Source organism: Marmota monax, unplaced genomic scaffold, assembly GCF_021218885.2.
Source record: "Marmota monax isolate L192 unplaced genomic scaffold, Marmota_monax_Labrador192_F-V1.1 WCK01_AAM20220418_F8-fsc00059, whole genome shotgun sequence".
NCBI lineage: Eukaryota > Metazoa > Chordata > Mammalia > Rodentia > Sciuridae > Marmota > Marmota monax.
This window is the reverse complement of record NW_026693595.1, coordinates 4167750-4188071: the sequence shown is the minus strand read 5'-3', so window position 1 is coordinate 4188071 and position 20322 is coordinate 4167750. Positions and strand designations below refer to the sequence as shown.

The 20322-nt window shown below is 37.9% G+C and overlaps 1 protein-coding gene across 1 annotated transcript in view; it reads left to right on the top strand.

Annotated features, from left to right (window-relative positions):
- Positions 1-20322, top strand: part of Tmc1 (transmembrane channel like 1) — a 163765-nt gene that overhangs the window by 88666 nt on the left and 54777 nt on the right. The window contains exons 7-8 of the mRNA XM_046459450.1: positions 4994-5100; positions 7497-7595. Of these exons, the coding sequence (XP_046315406.1) occupies positions 4994-5100; positions 7497-7595 (206 nt within the window). The remainder of the gene's footprint in view (positions 1-4993; positions 5101-7496; positions 7596-20322) is intronic.

Here is a 20322-nt window from a genome sequence, read left to right as displayed (position 1 = left end):
TGACTTTAATGGAGACCCACATGACCAACCTTCACTGAGTTCCCCTGACCCATATCTGGTAGTTGAATTCCAAGAGAGGAATTCAAATTAGACTGGAACTCATGCTGTTACCATCTTGATTGCAGTAAGACCTGGATTTCTTTATAATCATGGACAAGGTACTCACTTGTTGACTCTAAACTTTTTCTTTTTCACTTAAACATTGATTTGATAATTCCTGCCACAGAGGATGCTGTGAAGTTCTGCATCACACAGGAATGCCATGGGTGCTACCAGCCAGCCTTGAAAATGAGTCAATGCCTAAAATCCCGGCTTACCCTCCACCATCCACATTATTAACCACATTGCTTGCTTATTTTACTGACAAACCTGCATGAAAATATAATCCATACCCACCCTGATGTTGACATGACTACTAAAATCATAACTGAATGTTTTCAAATTGGAGATTATAAATTTTTCTCAGAATAAAAATCTACCTTTTTTGAATAGTAGATCACAGCATCAGAAATACGGTATGACAGATTTATTTCTTAGACTAGAAATAGCTTCCGATAGACAAACCAGAGAACAGAATTTAAACTTTGTTTTTCTCTACTGGCCCAAGGACTCTAGAAAATACAAATCAAATTTGTCAAATTTAGTTCTCTACCCCAGACTCATTTGAAAAAATGTGCTTCATATCCGAGCCTAAGAAAATGAAATTTATGTTTTACTCATAATATTATTTATGTTTAACTCATTAATTGGTCTTTTCCCATTTAGATGTGCTCATATTTATCTGCTTGTCTTATTACCCATCTGTTCAAGAGGAAATTATATATGATGACAGACTACAAATTACTTTGCCTAAATAATAAATAACCAGAGGGAGAGGTGAAGCTTTTACCAAGGAAACAAGAAATTCATGAGCAAGAATATGCATAAACTTATTTCTCACTTTAATACATATCAAAGACTCTTTTAATACATTAATAATTTACTATAAAAGCAGCATTTATCAGTTGAGCTAAAGAAAAAAAATTGGTCCTTTATGAACACCATTCAAAGAAATTCATTTTCTTTTGTGAGTTAGAATAGCCTTAGTTAATTGATGGATATTAGCTGTAGCTCTTCTGTCAGAACTGTACATTCTACATTTATTATAAACATCATATTTTAAAAAATAATTTAACTAGAGTTATACTTATAGGGGCCAAAATATTGTGATAAGAGAGATCAAACCCTTGTAGATGTGGAGTCAAATACTTGTAGATGAAGACCATCTAGCTCAGAACCCTGGCTCCATTGTTGACTACCTATGCAACCAAGTGGCCCAAGTCTGTACAAAATGAGAATACAATAGTTTTCACTTCATAGGGACTTGATGATGATTAAATAAGTGAATACATGAGATAAAATAGGTCTCTGAAACAAAGATTTGTTAAATGTAAATTATTATTAATCAAATCTTGGTTCAATTAACTGCTGTGTTTAAGTTTTTGTTTTGTGACCAATATAGTAGGATTAAAAATACTTAACCTCATCAGGTTCCAATGGCATTAAATGAAGGGTTGCTGACAAGGATTTTAGTGCACTTATTTGGCCATCAAGATAAAACTATTATATACCCATTTTTTTTTTCTTTGCGAGAATAAATCAGTTTTTATCTCAGAATTGAGCATGTGCAAATGGTTATTCTTTTTATTCATGCTCTGTCAGCCACATTATATAAAGTTTTTCTTTTTAGGGAACATCAGTTTTTATTAATAACCTCTGGTAGGATAGAAGTGCTAGAATAAATGTGAATTAATTGGGAAGATTTTTTTTTCCCTTTGTGTTGAGGTGGGAAGAGGTCCTATGAAATTTGACATCAACCATGATTTATTTTCCCTCATCTTTGTCTTGTTGTTGTTCTTATCCCTCGGCCACTTGTTGGTTGAATGTAGAAGAAGCATTGTCTTCTGGATTGTCTCTTTGACTTGTGTCTGCATTGTTCATAAAATCATTCTAGTTTTAATGAAATCTGTTTTATTGAAATTCATTTTCTTCACACTTAGGATTCTGTAAAGAATCTACCTTTAAACAAAATAGTTATGAAGCCATTTTCTATCCCTAAAACTGATGGTTGGAGGCTTTGGACTCTGAAATGTATTTTTTTCCATAATGAATATGTGTGTTGGAGGAGGGGATATTTCCTGAAACATCTTCATTTACTTCTGTATTTAGCATTAAGTATATTTAAAATATGTGCTCAAAGAAACTCACTTGCCAGGGATTGTGTAATGAGTTCTGAGAGAGTGATAATTAGAGAGCAAAGGAAGAAAGGAAGGAGGGAACAGAAAAAAAGGAAGAGGATGGAGGGAAGGAAGGAAAAAAAGAGAAAGGATGGAGGGAAGAGGAGGAAGGAATAAAGGGAAGGAGGAAAGGGAATAATGAAGGAATAAAATAAATAATGAAAGATCCACATCCTGTAATTGCAACTCTGAACCAAAGGATCTTACATATTTCCAGAGAAAAATGCCCTAGTTACAAGATGGAGATTCTCCTCCAGTAAATGAGTAATGTAACTGTAATGATTGACAGATTGGAAGTCCTCAGCTTTCAAAAAGGCATAAGGAGTAAGCCTGGCTGAGTAGTCCTAGGGTAGTGGTTACCAGAGAACATAGCTAACAGCCATGAAATGATATGAATTCACCAGGAGCCAAAGGTGCAATCAGATATCCTAGGAAGGTCAGGTTTGCTTCAGAATTTTTGCAGAGGGACCAGTGCACATGGTTGCAGCATCTGGAGGCAGAGGTGTATCAAAACTATATACTCTTAGAAATATTATCAAATATTATACCCCTCTATAATGTGAAAAGAATGAAACATCTCTTTTTAGCTTAAAGAAAAAACAAATACCCATACTTCAAAATCATACGTTTCTTCTAAAATGTCCATTTAGAGATTAAACTCTTTGTAAGTTTCTAAAAAAATCTGCTACTATACTATGTGAAAAAGTAAAATGGCACCTACAAACTAAGTTCCAGATGTGGAAGTATAATTCATGTGAGTTGTTATAATTCAGTTATGTGATGTTCCTCAAAAGTTCATGTGTGAGACAATGCAAGAAAGTTTAGAGGTAAAATGCTTGAATTATGAGAACCTTAGCCTAATCAATTCATTGATTCACTTGAATGGATTAATTGGGTGATAGCTATAGGTAGGTAGGGAGTGGCTGGAGGAGGTAGATCACTGGGAATGGACCTTTGGGGTATATATTTTGTTCCTGGTAAGCAGCGCTCTCTCTGCTCCCTGGTGGCCATGTACTGATCATTCATGATGTTCTGCCTCACCTTGGGCCCAGAGCAAAGGAGCTGCTATCTGTGGACTGAGACTTCTGAAACCATGAGCACCAAATAAACTTTTCCTCCTCTAAAATTGTTCTTGTGAGGTCTTTTGGTCACACCAGCAAAAATGTTGACTAAAACGTTAGACCACACGAACCTTCCTTCTCCTGTGATAATGATGCCCCACTAGACATTTTTCAAAACCAGAGGGATCAAGATAAATGTGGGTCATTGCAGGGGATTTACTGAATGAAACAGGACAAGGGGGCGTGAGGGGGTGGCTGAGGCTGTTCATTGTTTTTTCTTGGGTCTGGAAATGGTAATTGGAAAGATTGGAAAAGCTAGCAACTTGAGAAACCCTTAAAAGTGATTCTCAAGACAATTTTGGCTTTTGTAAACCTATCCCATCTCAACCTGAGACTTAAAATTCCTATTCTTGTTTCTTCTTTCATTCTCAGCTTTAAGAGGATGATTTTATTTGTTTTATTTCCCCAGTAAGAATTGGACAGACTGCTTTACTTTTCAGTTTTGGGCGGGTGTGAGTTGACAAAATATTCTTGCCTGTTGTTCTTCAGTTTATTCCCCAACTGTGTTTTTTTTTTTTAAATATCATGCCTATGCCCACTCCTCTTGCCCCACTACTTAACACCTGTCAGTGACTTCTCATCACATTTTAAATGAGATCCTCACTTTTTATATTGCCTTAGCAGGTCCTACACAATGTGGTTTGGCCTCCCTTCAATTCCATCTGTCATGGTTTTCCTTCATTCATTGTACTCCAGCCACACAGGCCTTAGTTTTGTTCCTTAATTGTCCCAAGCTCTTGCCTCTCTTGTTTTTGTTCTTGTCCAGCTCTCTGTGTTGTGGTCTCTTCCTCAGTTCTTCACTCTGTTCTTTTTCTTCACAAAACAACCTGAAGCATCCCTTCTCAATACTTGCAGGACTCTCTGCAGGTCTTAGCTGACTATAAGTATTATATATATTTATATACACAGATAATCTTCATCTATGTGTGTATACACACATATATAAACTATTTGCTCCTTCCATACCTTACTAAAATGAAGTTCTCAAAGCAGCACTTGGTTTATGACCGTGTGCTTCACATTTCCAATAAGTCCTGAAAGGAAATACTTAGTAAAGATGTATGGAGTAAATTTCAGCTTACTGATGCCAGTAGTGAGGGGCAATCGTTCAGAATAGTCTACATGATGACCACTCATAAGGGATGTGGGGAACTTTTTCTGAGAAGGGCATTGTTTGCCTGAAAAGAAGAGGAGTAAGCGATAAGGATTTTAGAGGCTATAATTATAACAAATGACAGGCTAGGAAATGTCCTCATCAATTTTTATATATATTTTCTTACTTACCTGTATTAACTGAAGGAGTAAAATCAGCCCTGCAGGTACCAATCACAATTGCTAAGCCAAAGGTAGCTTTCCCTCTGCTGGACCCTGAAGGTGTACGCACAGTCTACACCATTACATCGTTCACACCTCCTCCAGTCTACACCACAGGAAGCATGTCCATCATGATTATCATGAAGAAAGAAGAATGTCACAGCTTATAAATGTGAAAGGGCCAATATATTTCATTTTGCAGATTTATTTTGAACAAGAAAGAGCATTTGCTTTGTTTTGTTTTGACTCCCCATTCAACATTTTTATTTTCTTTGAAAATAGGTCAGTTTGGCTCATCAGTGGCCTCCTACTTCCTTTTCTTGAGATGGATGTATGGAGTAAATATGGTTCTTTTTATCCTGACGTTCAGCCTGATCATGTTGCCAGAGGTGAGATATGACTTCCAGTTTATAAAACATACTAATGAAAGACTCTTATGTGATAGTTCTCCTAGAAAAGCTTTTATCTCTTTTTGTGAATAGGATGACCAACTGCTATGTTCATTTATTTTTCTTTTTCCCCTTCTTTTTCTCGAGATATTCACTTATATCCATAGGATTTGTAACAAGGTTAACCTTGAAAAGGATGCCCCTGATAGATCCAGTCTACACCAAAGGCAGGGGTAAGGTTTCAAGGGTGGAGTCTTGCTTTATGATGTCTTGTAGTCAGCCGGTTGATTGGCATCTTGGCGGGTCACACCCATCTCAGAGGGGCTGTGCAGGTACAGTGGATCACCCCTTCTCCAGTGCTGTGTGGGACCTGGCAGAGCTTAAATAGGGCTCACAATGTCTCTGGGCAGTCAAACAGAGGAAATGTCCACTGGAAGTTACCAGACACGGGATTTTCCTATTCAATTAGGTTGCAATATACTTGACAGTCCACACATAGCCTAGGGATGGCTCACGACAATGATGAGTACATCTTTATGTAGCTTGTAATAGTGCAAAGCACTTTCATTTCCTTTACATACTGAGGCTCACAACAAATTTAGGAGGTAAACTATAGAAGAGTTTTTCATCCCTCTCTTAGAACACGTGGAACCAAGTTAAATAATGGTTAGATGACTTAGTTAATGTTCTAGAATTATTAATTTATATATATTTATCAATCTGTCCTAGAACTGGGACCCATGATTCTGTTTTTTCTTTGTCCCCAGACTGCATTTTAATGAACTAGTCTTATAATCCCTGTGATAATTCTGGAGCTTGTAATGCTGTCTGTCTCATAGAAGACAGTGGATGTAAATTAAAAGTCCTGTTTGGTTTGTTTCCCAAGTGAAAATTCAGGCAATGCAATAGAATGTGTGTATTTCATCTATTTCAAAATAATCCTAGCTTTGATTTTGCTATTCTCTAAGGAACCTGAAATTCCTCCATTCCATTACTACCTACAATAGCACTACTTAGTTTCAGAGGCAGGTATAAATGGAATCTGATCAACCGCAGTTGCTCTTTTCCCAATACCATGCTGCTTCCATGTAGAGGAAATAAAAATTTGTCACTAGATCATATGAACTCTATGAAATTGCCCAACACCCACTCTGTGACATATGGATAAATATGTGTTTAATGGCATGTACCTTGAGAGCTGGGGAATATTGCATGCTTTTTCATAGGTTTGTGATAGATGCTGAGAAGCATCCTGTATTCTGGGCAGCGATCAGCAACTTCTGCCTAAGAATGGAAGAGAATGAGCTTGCTGCATGTTAATTTTACAGAACCACTAGAGACCAGGGCTAAGCATCTCTGGGCAACATGACTATATTTTTTGGCTGCCTTTACTCAACAGCCTCATTCAGCATCTCTCTTGAGAATTGTTCCCTTTTGTCCCAAACTTCTGTGTCCCTGGTCAAACCTGATACCTTAATTGCCTGTGTTCTCTGTGCCTCTCAACTTTGGGGGGAAATGGTAGAGGTAGAAAGTACCTTCTATTCTGTTCAAACCAGGATGCCCAAGAGACCAAGGGCTTTAGGGAAAGATATGCTGTTTGTTCAGAGAGAATGAGGAGGGTCCAATTTCCTACCCTTACCCATCAAGTTCTGCACTCAGAGACTTCAAACCACATCCCTTCTCTGCCCCCGGCTCAAGGGGAGGGAAGATTCCCTTTATCATAAGATGGAATTCCTGTTTGGCAGGCCTGAGGGTGCTTTTTCCAGTTCTCATCAGGACCCTTTTCTTGCCCTGTCCCTGATTGATTGCTCCCCAGGACTATTCTCCACTAACAGGCTTGTCTCCTTGTTTAGTAGCACAGATTCAAGGCAGCTACCCTGAATCAGGCATGGTACAGATACTATAAGCAGGGTGCAAGTGTTCCTCCTGGTGGGTACCCTCAAATTACATAACTGATTATTTTGAGGCTTCATGAGGGAGAGATCCTTCCTCCACCCCCACCCCTAAGGGGCATTCTCATTTGGAGATGTGGGTAGTTTTGTTGAATGCTACAGTGTCCCCAAAGGCTTCTTAACTACTTTTCAGACCTCCTCTAAATTAGACCACTTTGGAAGTGGTGGAGGGGCTCCTCAGAAAGCTGCCTGGGGCTGTGGTTGCCCACCCTGCTGCTGGTCTACTGAACTCGGACTGTAGGCTCCTTAGAGCTTCCTTTGTTCTTAACTCTGGATTTAGTTCATTCCCAGAAAATGGGACCCCACATGGAGAACCACAGAGTCCCCATGAAAAAGTTTTTGGAGTGATTTTAAACAAAACCATTTGTGATCACATGTGTGGCTCAGATTCTGTTTCCAATTGTTAATTGCTTTTTTTTTTTTTTTTTTTGCTTCTCCATGTAGTACCTCTGGGGTTTGCCATATGGAAGTTTACCTAGGAAAACAGTCCCAAGAGCTGAAGAGGCATCTGCAGCCAACTTTGGTGTGTTGTACGACTTCAATGTAAGTGTCTCCACACAACCATGGTGGAAGGGAAACAGATTTTTCCTTATGTTATTTATTTATTTTTTTGAAACTCCAAGGCCTCTTTAACCAGTACTGACAGGATGTTTTAAAAGAAACATCCATACCTCCTGTATAAAAAAGAAAAAATGTGGGGAAAGTATTTGTAAAATGTGAATAAGTTTGATAAATATGGTAATATGATTAAATGGGAATACAGGCTACTGAATGAAGGTGAGCTCAGAGTTCAAAGACTTGAAGCAAATATTCTTATCTCTGGCTTTGGAAAAGAACAAAGGAAGAATTTGCAAATGTGCCTATTGGAAAATCTTGTTGGATTCTTAGGGAATTAGTTTTTTCATTTAATATTAACCTCTTCACTTCCTAGACAAGCCTTCTATTCAATATTAGTCAAGAGTTAAGGCTAAACACGAAGTAATAAGAAATACCAAATTATAATTTTAAATGATATTAAGATGAGTATTGTTATACTATGCCGCAGTCTGGCTGGGCACAATCAGGAGCCACTTGTCAAAAGAAACTAACTTTATTTTTAGAACCACACACGCCAAACAAAACAGCTTCTCAGGAAAAACCCTCAGAGCCTCAACTGCCACCACCGGCTTTCCACAAGCATCTCTCTCCCACACAAGCTTCTCTCCACCTCCCACAATCCTCCTGCTCTTGAGGCCGATTGTCTGGGTCACGTGGGCGGAGCCAAAAAAGTCCCCCAATGAGCAGCTCCGTGGAGGAGCCAATCAGCTAGATGTTGCTGGGGCCGCTGTGAGCCAATCATCAGCCGGCAGCTGGAAGTTTGCTGGCAGCTGGAAGTTTTCTGGGGCCCCTTCGGCTGTGGCTCTCAACAATACTAAGTACAAATATGAACAAAGCCCAATTACTATCACAGAGACTTATTCCTGACCATTGGAAATGGTTTTGGACTATGATTCAAGTCTATGACAATGATGCAATTCCAGACTGACTGACTGACTTACTTACTTTCTTTCTTTTTTTGGTAAGAAAATTATGACCAAATTAGATCTGTTTGAAAACATATGGGTGGAAAAGTTGCAGGGCAGATATTGGGCAATTCATAGTTCAGGGAATATTTGTAGGATAGCCAATGAGAATAAAATTTTTATGTAGACTACAGAATAAAGGAGGAGGGGAGAATGAGACTACTTTTTTACAGTGTTAATATGTACATTTCACAGATGTTTTGATTTCTACTCATAACCCCCTAAAATGCGAGCTTCCTAAAGAGGGGATTAGGTCTGCTACATCCTCTTTTAGCCCCTGATCTAATCCTCACTCAATGGAGCCTTAATGATTATGTGTCAACTGGAAAACCTGAGGAGGGGAGGATTTGTAGAGCCTTGAGATAAGAAATAAGAAAATCTGTTTGTTCATTAGTACCAGAATGTGCAAACCCAAAGAAAGGTTCCCACCTTCTGAGGGAGCAGAGCAAGCTATTTGTTCCTTTATATCACAGAGGAGTGTCCCATTGTCTGGCTACCTTGCACTCTGTTTATCCATTCACCACTGATGGATATTTGCATTGCTCCCAGTTTTTTGGTAGATAAGTAGGAGGGAAATTACTAAGTGTATGTTTAAATTTTAAAATTTTATCAGTTTTCCAGATTGGCTGTGCCATTGATTATTTCCACAGCTGCATATGAGGATTGCAGTTTCTCTGTATCTTTGACAGTTGGTATTGTTAGTCTTATTTATCATAGCCTATCCTGTTGGAATTTTAATGGTATCTCTTGTTGTTTTAATTTGCATTTTCTTTTTTACTAGATATTGACAGATTTATAGATGTATTATTTATGGGATGCAAAGTGATATTATGATTTCTTAATATATTGTGGAGTGATTAAATCAAGTTAATTAGCCTATCCATCACTTGGAATATCTGATAATTTTGGGATGAGAACATTTGAGATTCATTCTCTTATTGATATTGAAATGTACAGTACTAGGTTATTGGCAATATTCACCACATATGAAATAAATCTAAAAAACAACCCTTAAACTTATTCCTTTTATCTAACTGAAGTTTTTGTACAATTTGATTATCATCTCCCTATTCCTGCCACCTCCTCGGCCTCTGGTAAGGACCACTCAGCTTCCAGCTTCCATGAGTTCAATTGAGTGGTGAGAACAAGTGCTGTCTTTCTGTTTGTCTTATTTCACTTAGTGGTGAACCATGATTGCTCAGTAAGACCATTCACTTCACAACCCCCTTTATGATGAGTATTTTTATGTGGAACTGAGTTTGACATATGTAAAGTGGGGAAGATACTAGTGTTTACCTCAAAGGGCATTAAGTAAGATAATGCATGAAAAAGTGTATAGCACAGGGCATACAGCACATATTAAATATTCCATTTTTAAAAGAGCCATAACTCGCCTTAAGGCAAACAGCTATTGGAAAACAGCTGAGCTGATTGTATCAGACAAGGCTAGATTTGTAGATAAGGAAAGGAAATAAAAGTTCTCTTCTATGATATTAACTAAATACACAATAAATAAATGCATTCTGATGCTAATGAGAAATCATGGAAGGATTCAGGAATAGGGAGTGATATGATTATCAAATAACTCATTGAATATGGTTATTCTTACAGAGGTGTTATTGCTGCTGTAAGGAATTTTATGTAATGCATGAATTTTATGAGTTTGTAATTTGAAGAGACTTTTCTGGTTTTTACAAAGATTCTACTCTAAATTTGGCAGGGAAAGAACTTGATCCATGTTATGGATGTTCTATTTTTCTTTTCTTTTTTTTTTTTGTCAGAAGAAAAATTTGATTTATCCTGGAAAAAATGAAGAGATCAGGAGTAACAAACACTTATATCAGACAAAAAGTTGGGTCTGAAGCTGAAAGAGTAGCTTCATAGCTGGAATATTATCCTGTTTATGTTATAATCTAGTTCTCATTCCAGTCTAGCAAAGTAGTCCTTCCCATCCCTAATTTATCAAGAGACTGAGGTTTGATGGGACTGATATTTTCTCCTAAGTTTCATAGGCATTAAATAATAGACCTGGGATTCTTACTACTCTGTCTGACTCTGAAGCCTAGAACAAAATCTCTCTACATATGCTTCCAGATGCTCCTGAGATGGCCATAATTTTATATTATGGATTCATAAAATAAGAAAATTTTAGAGATGGAAATGCCCTTAGAGATTTTCTATCCTATGATCTGCATTCTAAAACCAGGGAGACCTCTCAGAAACAATGTATTATATTCCATCAGTAATTTTCCTGTTATAATTTTCAATAGTATTCTCACTGACTGTTCCTGGAACACTGACTGTAATGCTTCCTCTCTTTCAAAGTGGGGAAATTAAAGTAGCTGAATCCCCTTTTCATCTTTTATAATAAATTTGGAATTTCAAAATCAGATTCTCAAATAGAATGAGAGGGTCAATATTTCTTCTTGCCCGATTTCCTTACTTGATCCTCCAAACAATGACCTCATAGAGGTGCCCACTCTATAAGATGAACCCAATATAGCATCCATCATGGTACCTTAGAGGAAGCCATCACCCCAAAATGCTTAAGTTTTCTGAAAATTCACAATTATAACTTTCAGAAAGCCCAGAGACACCCGGAAGAAAAGTCATATTTTAAGCCCAAGACAGAGATAAATGTGGTGCTAGATAATCTAATTGAGCCATGAGTTGGTTTGTTCTAAGGTTCATGTACCAACTTAGCCAAGGCATTCTATATAAATGTAGGTGAAGAGAAGGAGAAAAAAAAATAAGTCTGTGTTTACAGAACACTATAAAAATAGATGCAAGCATGACCTCTTGTGGTAGAGGAGAACCTACTGAATAGAAAGGGTCAGAAAAACTTGAGTGGAGGTAGGAAGGGTGTGAGGAACTGAACTTCATCTGGGAATCTTGGAATCGTTCCAGCCCTATGGAATCCCAGATCTCTCTGTCACTTACAAGAATGTAAAACAACTCATCCAAATTCTTTTTAATTAATAGTAGACAAGAACCATTTAGAACAGGCAAGGTCACCAGTCTTACAGCTTATCAAAGTAATAATTTACAATTTGCAATGCACCTTATTTTGGATCCTTTTACTAGGTACCTAGTAAGTAGTCTTACTGATCCAAGAGGTAAATGTATTTTATTAAAATCAGAAGAAATGAGAGATTATCTAACATAAATGCTATGAATCAAATTGTCTGAAATGGTATAATTTAAATTAACATAATTAGAATAAGTTTAAGTCAGTGTGTTAGTCAGTTTTCTATCACGTTAAGGAAACACCTGAAACAATAAAGTTATAAAGAGAAAAGGTTTATTTTGGCTCACAGTTTTGGAGGATTCATTCCAAGATTGGCCAGATTTGTTGCTTTAGGCCTCTGGTGGGGGTACTGGATGCAATGACAGGAACATGTGGTGGAAGAAACTACTTGCCTTATGGCTAGGAAGCTGAAGAGAAAGAAGAGACTGTAGTTCTACAATTCCCATCAAGGACATGCCCCCTATAATCTAAGGACCAACCTCCCAATTAGATACCACCTACCAAAGGTCCCACAACCTTCCACGAGTACTACTCTGGGGACTAAGCCTTTAAAACATGGCCTCTGGGGGAGAGTCAAGGTCTAAACTATAGCAGTCAATAAGAACAGAATCTCTGTCGGCAAGATACTTGGGTGTATAGAATGGAGAGAGAATGATAAATGATAATCCTTATTAGGAGAAAAAGGAGGAACAAGGTAGAATATGGAAGGAGCTTAAGCTGAGAGCAGACAGTGAGATCATATGAATAAAGATATGAGTTGCTAATAGAGGCAAATGCATTCAGCTTTTCAGCTTGAGATCATGTTATAAATGAATAAATGGTGAGTTAACTTTGCCTTTCATTTTTTACCAGTCATTCATAGATGTGGGAAGTAGAGGAGACACTGGAAGGTACAGGAGAGGAGAGTTAATGCCCACTATTTTTTTAATTGGTGCATATTAATTGTACAAAATTGTAGTTTATGATGACTTATTATGTTTTAAGCAGGCACCTACAATAAATTTTATCTTCATAATAACTCTTCAAGATAGGGATTATTATTAAAATTTTTAAAGTTGAGGGAATTAGACTTCAAGAGGTTGGTTAATTTACCAAAGACAGTGACGATAATTAAAGGAAGCACTGAAATTATAACTAAAATCTGGATGACTTTCATGTCCAATTGTTTGTTTTATTTTAACATATCATCCTAAGCCTATTTCTTCTTTCATATTCTATCCTTGAAGTTTGTCCTCAAAGGACCTTGGTCAGATATAGTATGAATATTAATAAACAGGAGTTCAGTTTCTTATTTAACTAGTATCAATAGTTCTTTTAAATAATGATCTCCCAAAGTAAGTATGTGTATTCTGCAATATATCTCATCTCTGTTAAGTTCCTTCATCTCTCATTATACTAGCCACATTTAGGAGAGAGAGAGTTCTGTGATCTACATCCAGAATAACATGTTTTATTGTAAAAGGATTTCAGTAGTTTAAATGCATCTTTATTTTCAGGTAGTCCTTTTAAATGGGTGACTCATTTCAGATTTCCTAAGAAACCATATTACATGTTGGATATATTTAGGAGAAACTGTTCTTGAAGGAGAAAGGGGCGAGGAAGCAGGGGTAGGTGACGCAAGCCCTGGGTGGCAATGCAGGTCTGACATCAGTGAAAAAGAGAGGGAAGGAAGGATTTTAAGAATAGTCTCGGATTACAATAGTGCTCTGAAAATGGCTTGACCAGAGTAATGGTGAATCTATAGTATGTCTATTGGAGGAGTTTTATATTGGTTAACTATAACTCAGCTCTATCAACTTTCCATGATGCTCAATCATTGGCTGGTGACAGTAGGCATTGTGTAAGACTCCAGTGTGATGCACCTTAATGCACTCTGGTGGATCAAAGGAGTGGCAGCTGGAGGCAGTCCTGTAAAGAGCTCTTAGAAGCACACCTCTATGGCTGATACAGGGATCTGTTGGCCCTGAAAATGAGACTTGACTCCTCCATTTTGGATCAGAGTTGTTAATATTACTCTCATTGCTGCTACTTGGTTTCAACAAGTTTAAAATCCAGCCATGATGACCTCTTTTCCACAGTCATTGCTCGCACCTAGACCAGGGCTGTATCCACAGAGACTAAACTCCTAGATCATACCTAATCCCTTGGGGACATGACACCAAACCAGACTGCCAAGCTTTGTGGAGACACATACAGTCTTGTAAATTTCCAAGTCCACTGAAAGATCTGACTATTCCCTTAGGAACAGAGCTTGTAAGATAGGAATTGTTGAGGATCTTCTCATCTCTATGTATAGTGAGTGTTATGGTTTGAATATGAGGTGCCCCCCAAAGCTCCCATATTAATGCAGGAAGTCAAATGATCACATTTTGAGAGTCATAACCTCATCAGTGGATTACTCCAACTGATGGATTGATAATATGAATGAATTACTGGGTAGTACCTACAGGCAAATGGATAGTGGAAGAGGAAATAGGTCACTGGGCTGTGCCCTTGGAATTATATATCTTGTTCTTGGCTCCTCATGGTCTCTCTGTTTCCTGGCTGCCATGAACTGAGCAGATTTTTCCACCATACAGTTGCTCCATAATATTCTGCCTGGCCCTCATTTCCAGAGCAATGAAGTTGACAGACCTGGGACTGAACCTCTGAATCTCTGTGCCCCAGATAAACTTTTTCTCCTCTAATTTGTTCTTGTCTGATATTTTGGTCACAGCAATAAAAAGTTGACTGATACAGTGAAATTCCTTTGAGGATTTCCTTGAGAGGAAATAGGGTACTTCCCAGGCAAATGGTGCTGGGACTGGCAGTATCTAGGGGCTGTCCATTCGTGCCTCTCATATTTGCTTCACTTCCTGAACAACCAGTTTGACTCTCTCTTCTTCATTAGTTTCCTTAAGTTTGATTAAGAGAAGATATCTTATACTCTCTTCTGGGTCTTAGATTCTTTCTCTTGCTTCAGATACTTCTTAACCTAATACTCCAGAACTTCTTTATGACACAGCGGTAACTTGTGAAAAGATAGATCCTTCAGTCTACTTTTAGCTTTTTTGGGATCCTAAACTTGGGGAGCTGATTTCTTAGGATTGATCAATTATTTCTTTGCTTCAGAATAAATTCTGATTTTCATGCCCCAGATTATAATAGTAATAGCTGCACCTGGACAAATCAAGATAAGCTTTTTTAAAAAAGATATTTGGGATGCCTTTTGTGCAGATGCTATACTAAAATATGAAGACAGCATTCTTTCTTTGGATGCAATAAATCTTCTTTTCATTAGTTTGGTGAACATTTATTGAGCACATGCTAGGTTTGAGGCATTTAGCACAGGTGAACAAAGTCCAACAAAGTCTCTGCCCTCAGGAGCATAAACTCTAGTGGAATACTCAAATAATCACAAAAGGAAATCTGGATTCCAACTGTACCAAGTGCTATGAATGAAAAATTTGCAGCATCAAGAGAACTATAACAGGAGCTTGACATGGTTTAGGGCTTAATGGAAGGGGAAGAATACCTGAAAAATTTATTCTCTGAGAAAATAATATTTGAATGGGGCTCTGAAGAGTCAGAATGAGGTTCTAATCTGAAAGAAAAGAAAACTATTCTAGGCAGTAGACAGCAAGTACAAGGGCCCTGTGGCAAAGAAGGTTACCTTATTGAAGGAACCAAATGAAGGCCAGTGATACTAGATGTGATGGAAAGGCAGGAATAGATAGTATTGGAGAGATAAGAGGGCATCAAAAGTTATGGACGCCTCTAAAAGCTAGACCATGAAATCTTTTTTCATAGAGTAACTGAAAATAATTTAAGCAGACACTGGATGGGTAGTGACATTATCAGACTTGGATTTTGAAAAGATCAACAGATTGACAAGATTGAAGAAGGGCAAGATGAATGTAAAGAGACCGAGGAGGAGTCTATTAATATGTACAGATGAGAGGCTGAGATTTTTGCAAGTGCTAAGTTCAGCTGGCAGGGATTTACTGATAACTAAATACTGGCTGACAACCTAATAAAGGCTGAGTCATTTAGTAAGATTAGCATCTCATAGCCTATTCAATTATATTCTGTAATTCAAATGCATAGCACCAAAGCATATATCCAAAGCAGTTGCTCTGACAAATAGATTGCTTAGATTTACAAATATTTGAAAGCAATTGAGTAAAAACTCTATTTTGTGTCGTTGCATCATGCTTTCAGTAGACATCTTTTGTTTGTAATTTGTGCTTGAAATTCATTATATTTACTTAGAAATATCTGAAATAAAATTTGTACTCTTAATATAGAATTAAAAATTTCTGAACTCAATTTTCCCCAAGTAGCCTCAATGTTTTCTCTACCTTTTACATATTTTATTTGTTCAAAGACTCATTTTTAAGTAGATAATAGTTAGTTCCCAGTATAGGCTGTATCCCAGTGAGCACACACCTTTCATTTCCTGTGTTAATTCACAAAACTCCTCTCTTCATGATTTTAAACAACCAAAGCAGATTTTCAAGTTCAGAAGTCAATCAACCAACAGAACCCCTTAATATGATGCTTTCCATCTCCATTTTGTGAAACAAAAGAATATTGTGTGTGTATGTTTATGTGTGTGTGTGTGTATGTGTGTTGTGGTTGTTGTTGGAGATTAAATCCAGGGCTTTGTGCTTGCTAGGCGAGTGCTCTACCACTGATCGACACCCCTTGCTTTAGATCATTTTTTCCATGTGGAAATAAATTGCACACAGTATACTGTTTTATAGCTCTGAGATTGCTTCAGTTAGCAACTGAGTTTTAGGCAAATGAGTAGGAAAAAAATTAGCATTTTTCTAGCTTTAGTGTCTCTCAGACTTTTTTTGTGTTTTGATTTGTTAATTTCAATTGTAAGATTATTATTGTCATGTTATTGTTTTGAAATATTTACTCTATTTCATTAAATAAAGAATAGAAAGCAGGAGAATAGAAATGGATGGTTTGATAGCTTAATCTAATAGGGTTGGTTGATAATGGTCACCAGAAGCAATATCAGGCATTCCACAAGCAAAAATTAGGTATCAGACCCTGGATCTGACAACGAACACATTCCCTGCCCACAGGGGTGGTATTGTCTACTTGGTCATGCATACAAACAGTTGTCATACAACATAAAGATCTCAAGATAACAGACATTTTAGGTACATAGAGGCATAATGGAGGAATAGGTTTACTGAAGTTTAATTTACCGGAGTCCTGAGAAGGCCTGGTAAACAAGACCACTTCCCATCTGAATTCTGTATAATTTGTTTAAAAGGAAAGGCAGATGGACATCAAAATTCCACATTAATTACTAACAGGCTAAACTGGAGAACCAATCTGGGATACTTAGCCAAATGGTCTTGCTAATATGAAACCACAAATTTGACCAATTTACTTTGGGGACAGCTTGTTTTCTAGAGGGAGAAGTTATGTTTGTTAACTGGGTCAGCCCCGTTAATTCATTCCCCATTTAGCAAGCAGAGAAATCACCCCATCACCCTGGGGTGGAGGGAGTAGAAGGACATGGGAGGCTGAGGGGTATTTCATCTAGTGGAGATGCCGTGGCATTTCACTAGTGAAAATTCTAGATCCTGTGCCCAATGCCATGACACATCTCACTCCACTTGAATGTCCCACAGGCAATGAACTCAGCACAGTCAAAAGTTTCCCCAAACTTGCTTCTTTCTCTGATCTCAGGGAATTGCATAGCTAACCCACCAAAGTCACCCCAGCCAGAAACATGGATATTTGCATTGTCAAACCATTTTCACCGGGAGCCCACATCCAGGCAGGCACTCTCTAAGTCCTAAGCCTTATTGATTTATCTGATACTGATCCCTTCTCTGTATTGCTGCTCTCACACATGAAGGCCAATCAAGCCTGTGTCATGTTCACATGAATTTTCTAACTGTATTTTCATCTAGCCTCAAAACTTTGGTGCTCACCACAGCCTACCGAACAAAATATCTCCTAGTATAATGAAATTATCCCTCCTGATTAGATTTTTTTCTGCATGTTTGCATTCTTATCAGCTGTGGGCCAGCACACAAAAGCAAAATGGAATTACTCTTTACAGAAGCCAGCAGAGCTAAAAATGCAGTGCAGGTTAATGAAAGAAATTCAGTCTTGGAATTCAGACAGACTTGGGTTGGAATCTTGTCACATACTGCCTGTGAGATATTAGACAAGCAACCACCTCACTGTGTGTAAAATGGTACTATTTATACCTACCTATGAGGCTTTAATAAATGAGATTACATGTGTAAATTATTAGCACAATGCCTAGCACACTAGGTGTTTAACACACATCTGCTCAGGGTACTAGCTCATAAAAATGTTCATTTGTTGGAGAGATAAGAAAACAGGGGAAAAGAGTCCTGATGTGGAATAAGAATCCTGATGTATGCATCAGTCAGGAGGGAAAATTGGATGGCAGCAGTGTCCCCTGCCTGGGCAGGAGACAGAGGGATGAGAGCATGAGAACACGGATGGGCACCAAAGAAACTATGTCACAGCTCTTTGAAGGGCAGAGACCTTGGCAAAGCTCTATACCTTCTGTTGAAAACTAGATCTGTGGAGGCTCAGCCCAACTTCCTCTTTGTAACTCACTTGCTCCTCCTTAAGAATACAGAGCATGTGCTTCATATCTCTGCATCTGGGTTGTAGTAAAAGGAAACTCAGAGGTGAGCAAAGGATCTGCAGAAGCCTGATGGGCCTGGCTGAGGAGGGAGGAGGTAGCCATGGCCTGATATCAACATGCAGCCCATAGAAGACAGGCTGGCTGTTCTTTTTGTGCCATCAGTTGAGGTCCTGCCAGATATCATTGGCCTCTTCAGTCTTTGTTTCTCTCCTGGGTGCCTTTCTGTTAGATACTAAATGACACCATCCTTATCTTTCACCTACATGTGAAATCTTTAATATGCTGGTAAAAATGACTGATGATAATTCAGAGGAAAGTAGAAATGTACCTGACTCAACTCCTGTAGTGTCACCTCCCCTCAAGTCCTTCAGTGAACACGCTTCAAAAATCATACCTTTCTTCACCACTAGTTTTTACTTCATGGATTAAAAAAAAAAAACAATGGTCTAACAGTATGAATCACAGAGTTGTTAAAGATGATGAAACTCATTCATCATCCTAGGGATACAGTGCTGTCTTTCAGTAAATAAATATCTAAGTGACAATTTATTTGTAATCACAAGAAACCCCAAAGGATGGAGTTATAATTTCAGGGAACAAAAAGTTCTGAAGTGGATATTCTGCATGCAGAACTCTTTTAAAATTTGTTTTTATTGGTACAGTATAGTTTTGGATAATGTTAGGATTTATTTTGGCATATTCATAACTGCACATAAAATAATTTGCTTCATTTCAATTCCTATTATGACCCCTTTTCTCTCCTGTCCTCCCACACCCTGATCCCCTTTCTCTACTCTATTGGTCTTTCTTCTATTAATTTGGTTTTTTAATTGGTGCATTGGAGTTATACATAAAAGTGGAATTCATTGTGATATATTCTATTCATACATGTACGTAGCATAATTTGGTCAGTTTTATTCTGCAAGTTCCTCCCCTTCTCCCTTCTATTATCATGAAACTCCATTTTAAAAACATTTCTTATTTCTCTCTATCTTCTGCATATGAAAGAAAATATTTGATCCTTGACCATCTGAGTCTGGCTTATTTCGCTTAGCTTGATGTCCTTCACTTCTATCCATTTACCACCAAATAGCACAATTTTGTTCTTTTTTTTTTTTTTTTTTTTGGCTGAGTAGAATTCTATCGTGTATATATACCACATTTTCTTTGTCCATTCCTCTACTGAGGGACACCTAGGCAGGTTCCATAGCATGGCTATTGTGAATTGTGTTGCTGTAAACATTGGTAACATGCAGAACTCTTTTGGAAACCGCTGTAATTCAGTCTCTCACTCCATCTATGTATAGTATTTGGCCAATAGTAAGTTCTTGATAAAGGTTCCTTAGATAAATAGACACATGAATTAATTCCTGGTGACTACATAATCAAAATGCCCTCTTTTTGTGGAAATGTGTCAGTAACTGTGGACTAGAGCAGCTGCAGCATTAGAACAGAAATTATTCTCAATAGACAGACAGTATATAAGCATAGAACCCCAGAACTGGACAGGAATTTCTGTGCTCATTTTAAAGTTGGCTGTGGCTGTGGTTTCTGTCATGGATTTGGAAGGGAGGGTGCTTCTACTGGGAAAACAGGGTACATTGACATGGAATATGAAGAGCAACTTGGCTAGCTAGGAGCCATTGCTATTTTAGTCACTCACAGATGTCTGCTGCTATAGTTTCTAGAGACAGGGAAGACACGTAGAGAGTGGTATGCCCTTGGGTGGGAGGGGAGGGCATGCCCCTTCTAGGACTCTCAATTCATGTTTAAAACCAGCCCTTCATATGGATTTGATAATGCTTTAAAAAATTATATTCTTTAATAATACCTCTTTACAAAGTTGGCTACATATGGTGCAGATAGGCAATCTGAAGGCTTTGTGAATAAACAGGATCTTACTCCTTTTTGGTTGTGATCTAATATTTATGGAACACAAGCCATTGAACATATGTCAGATGGTACGGATACCAGATGAATGAGCTGCCCAGTAGCTATTGTGCTAACCTACCCAGCACACCAGATGCTCCTTATACATCCACA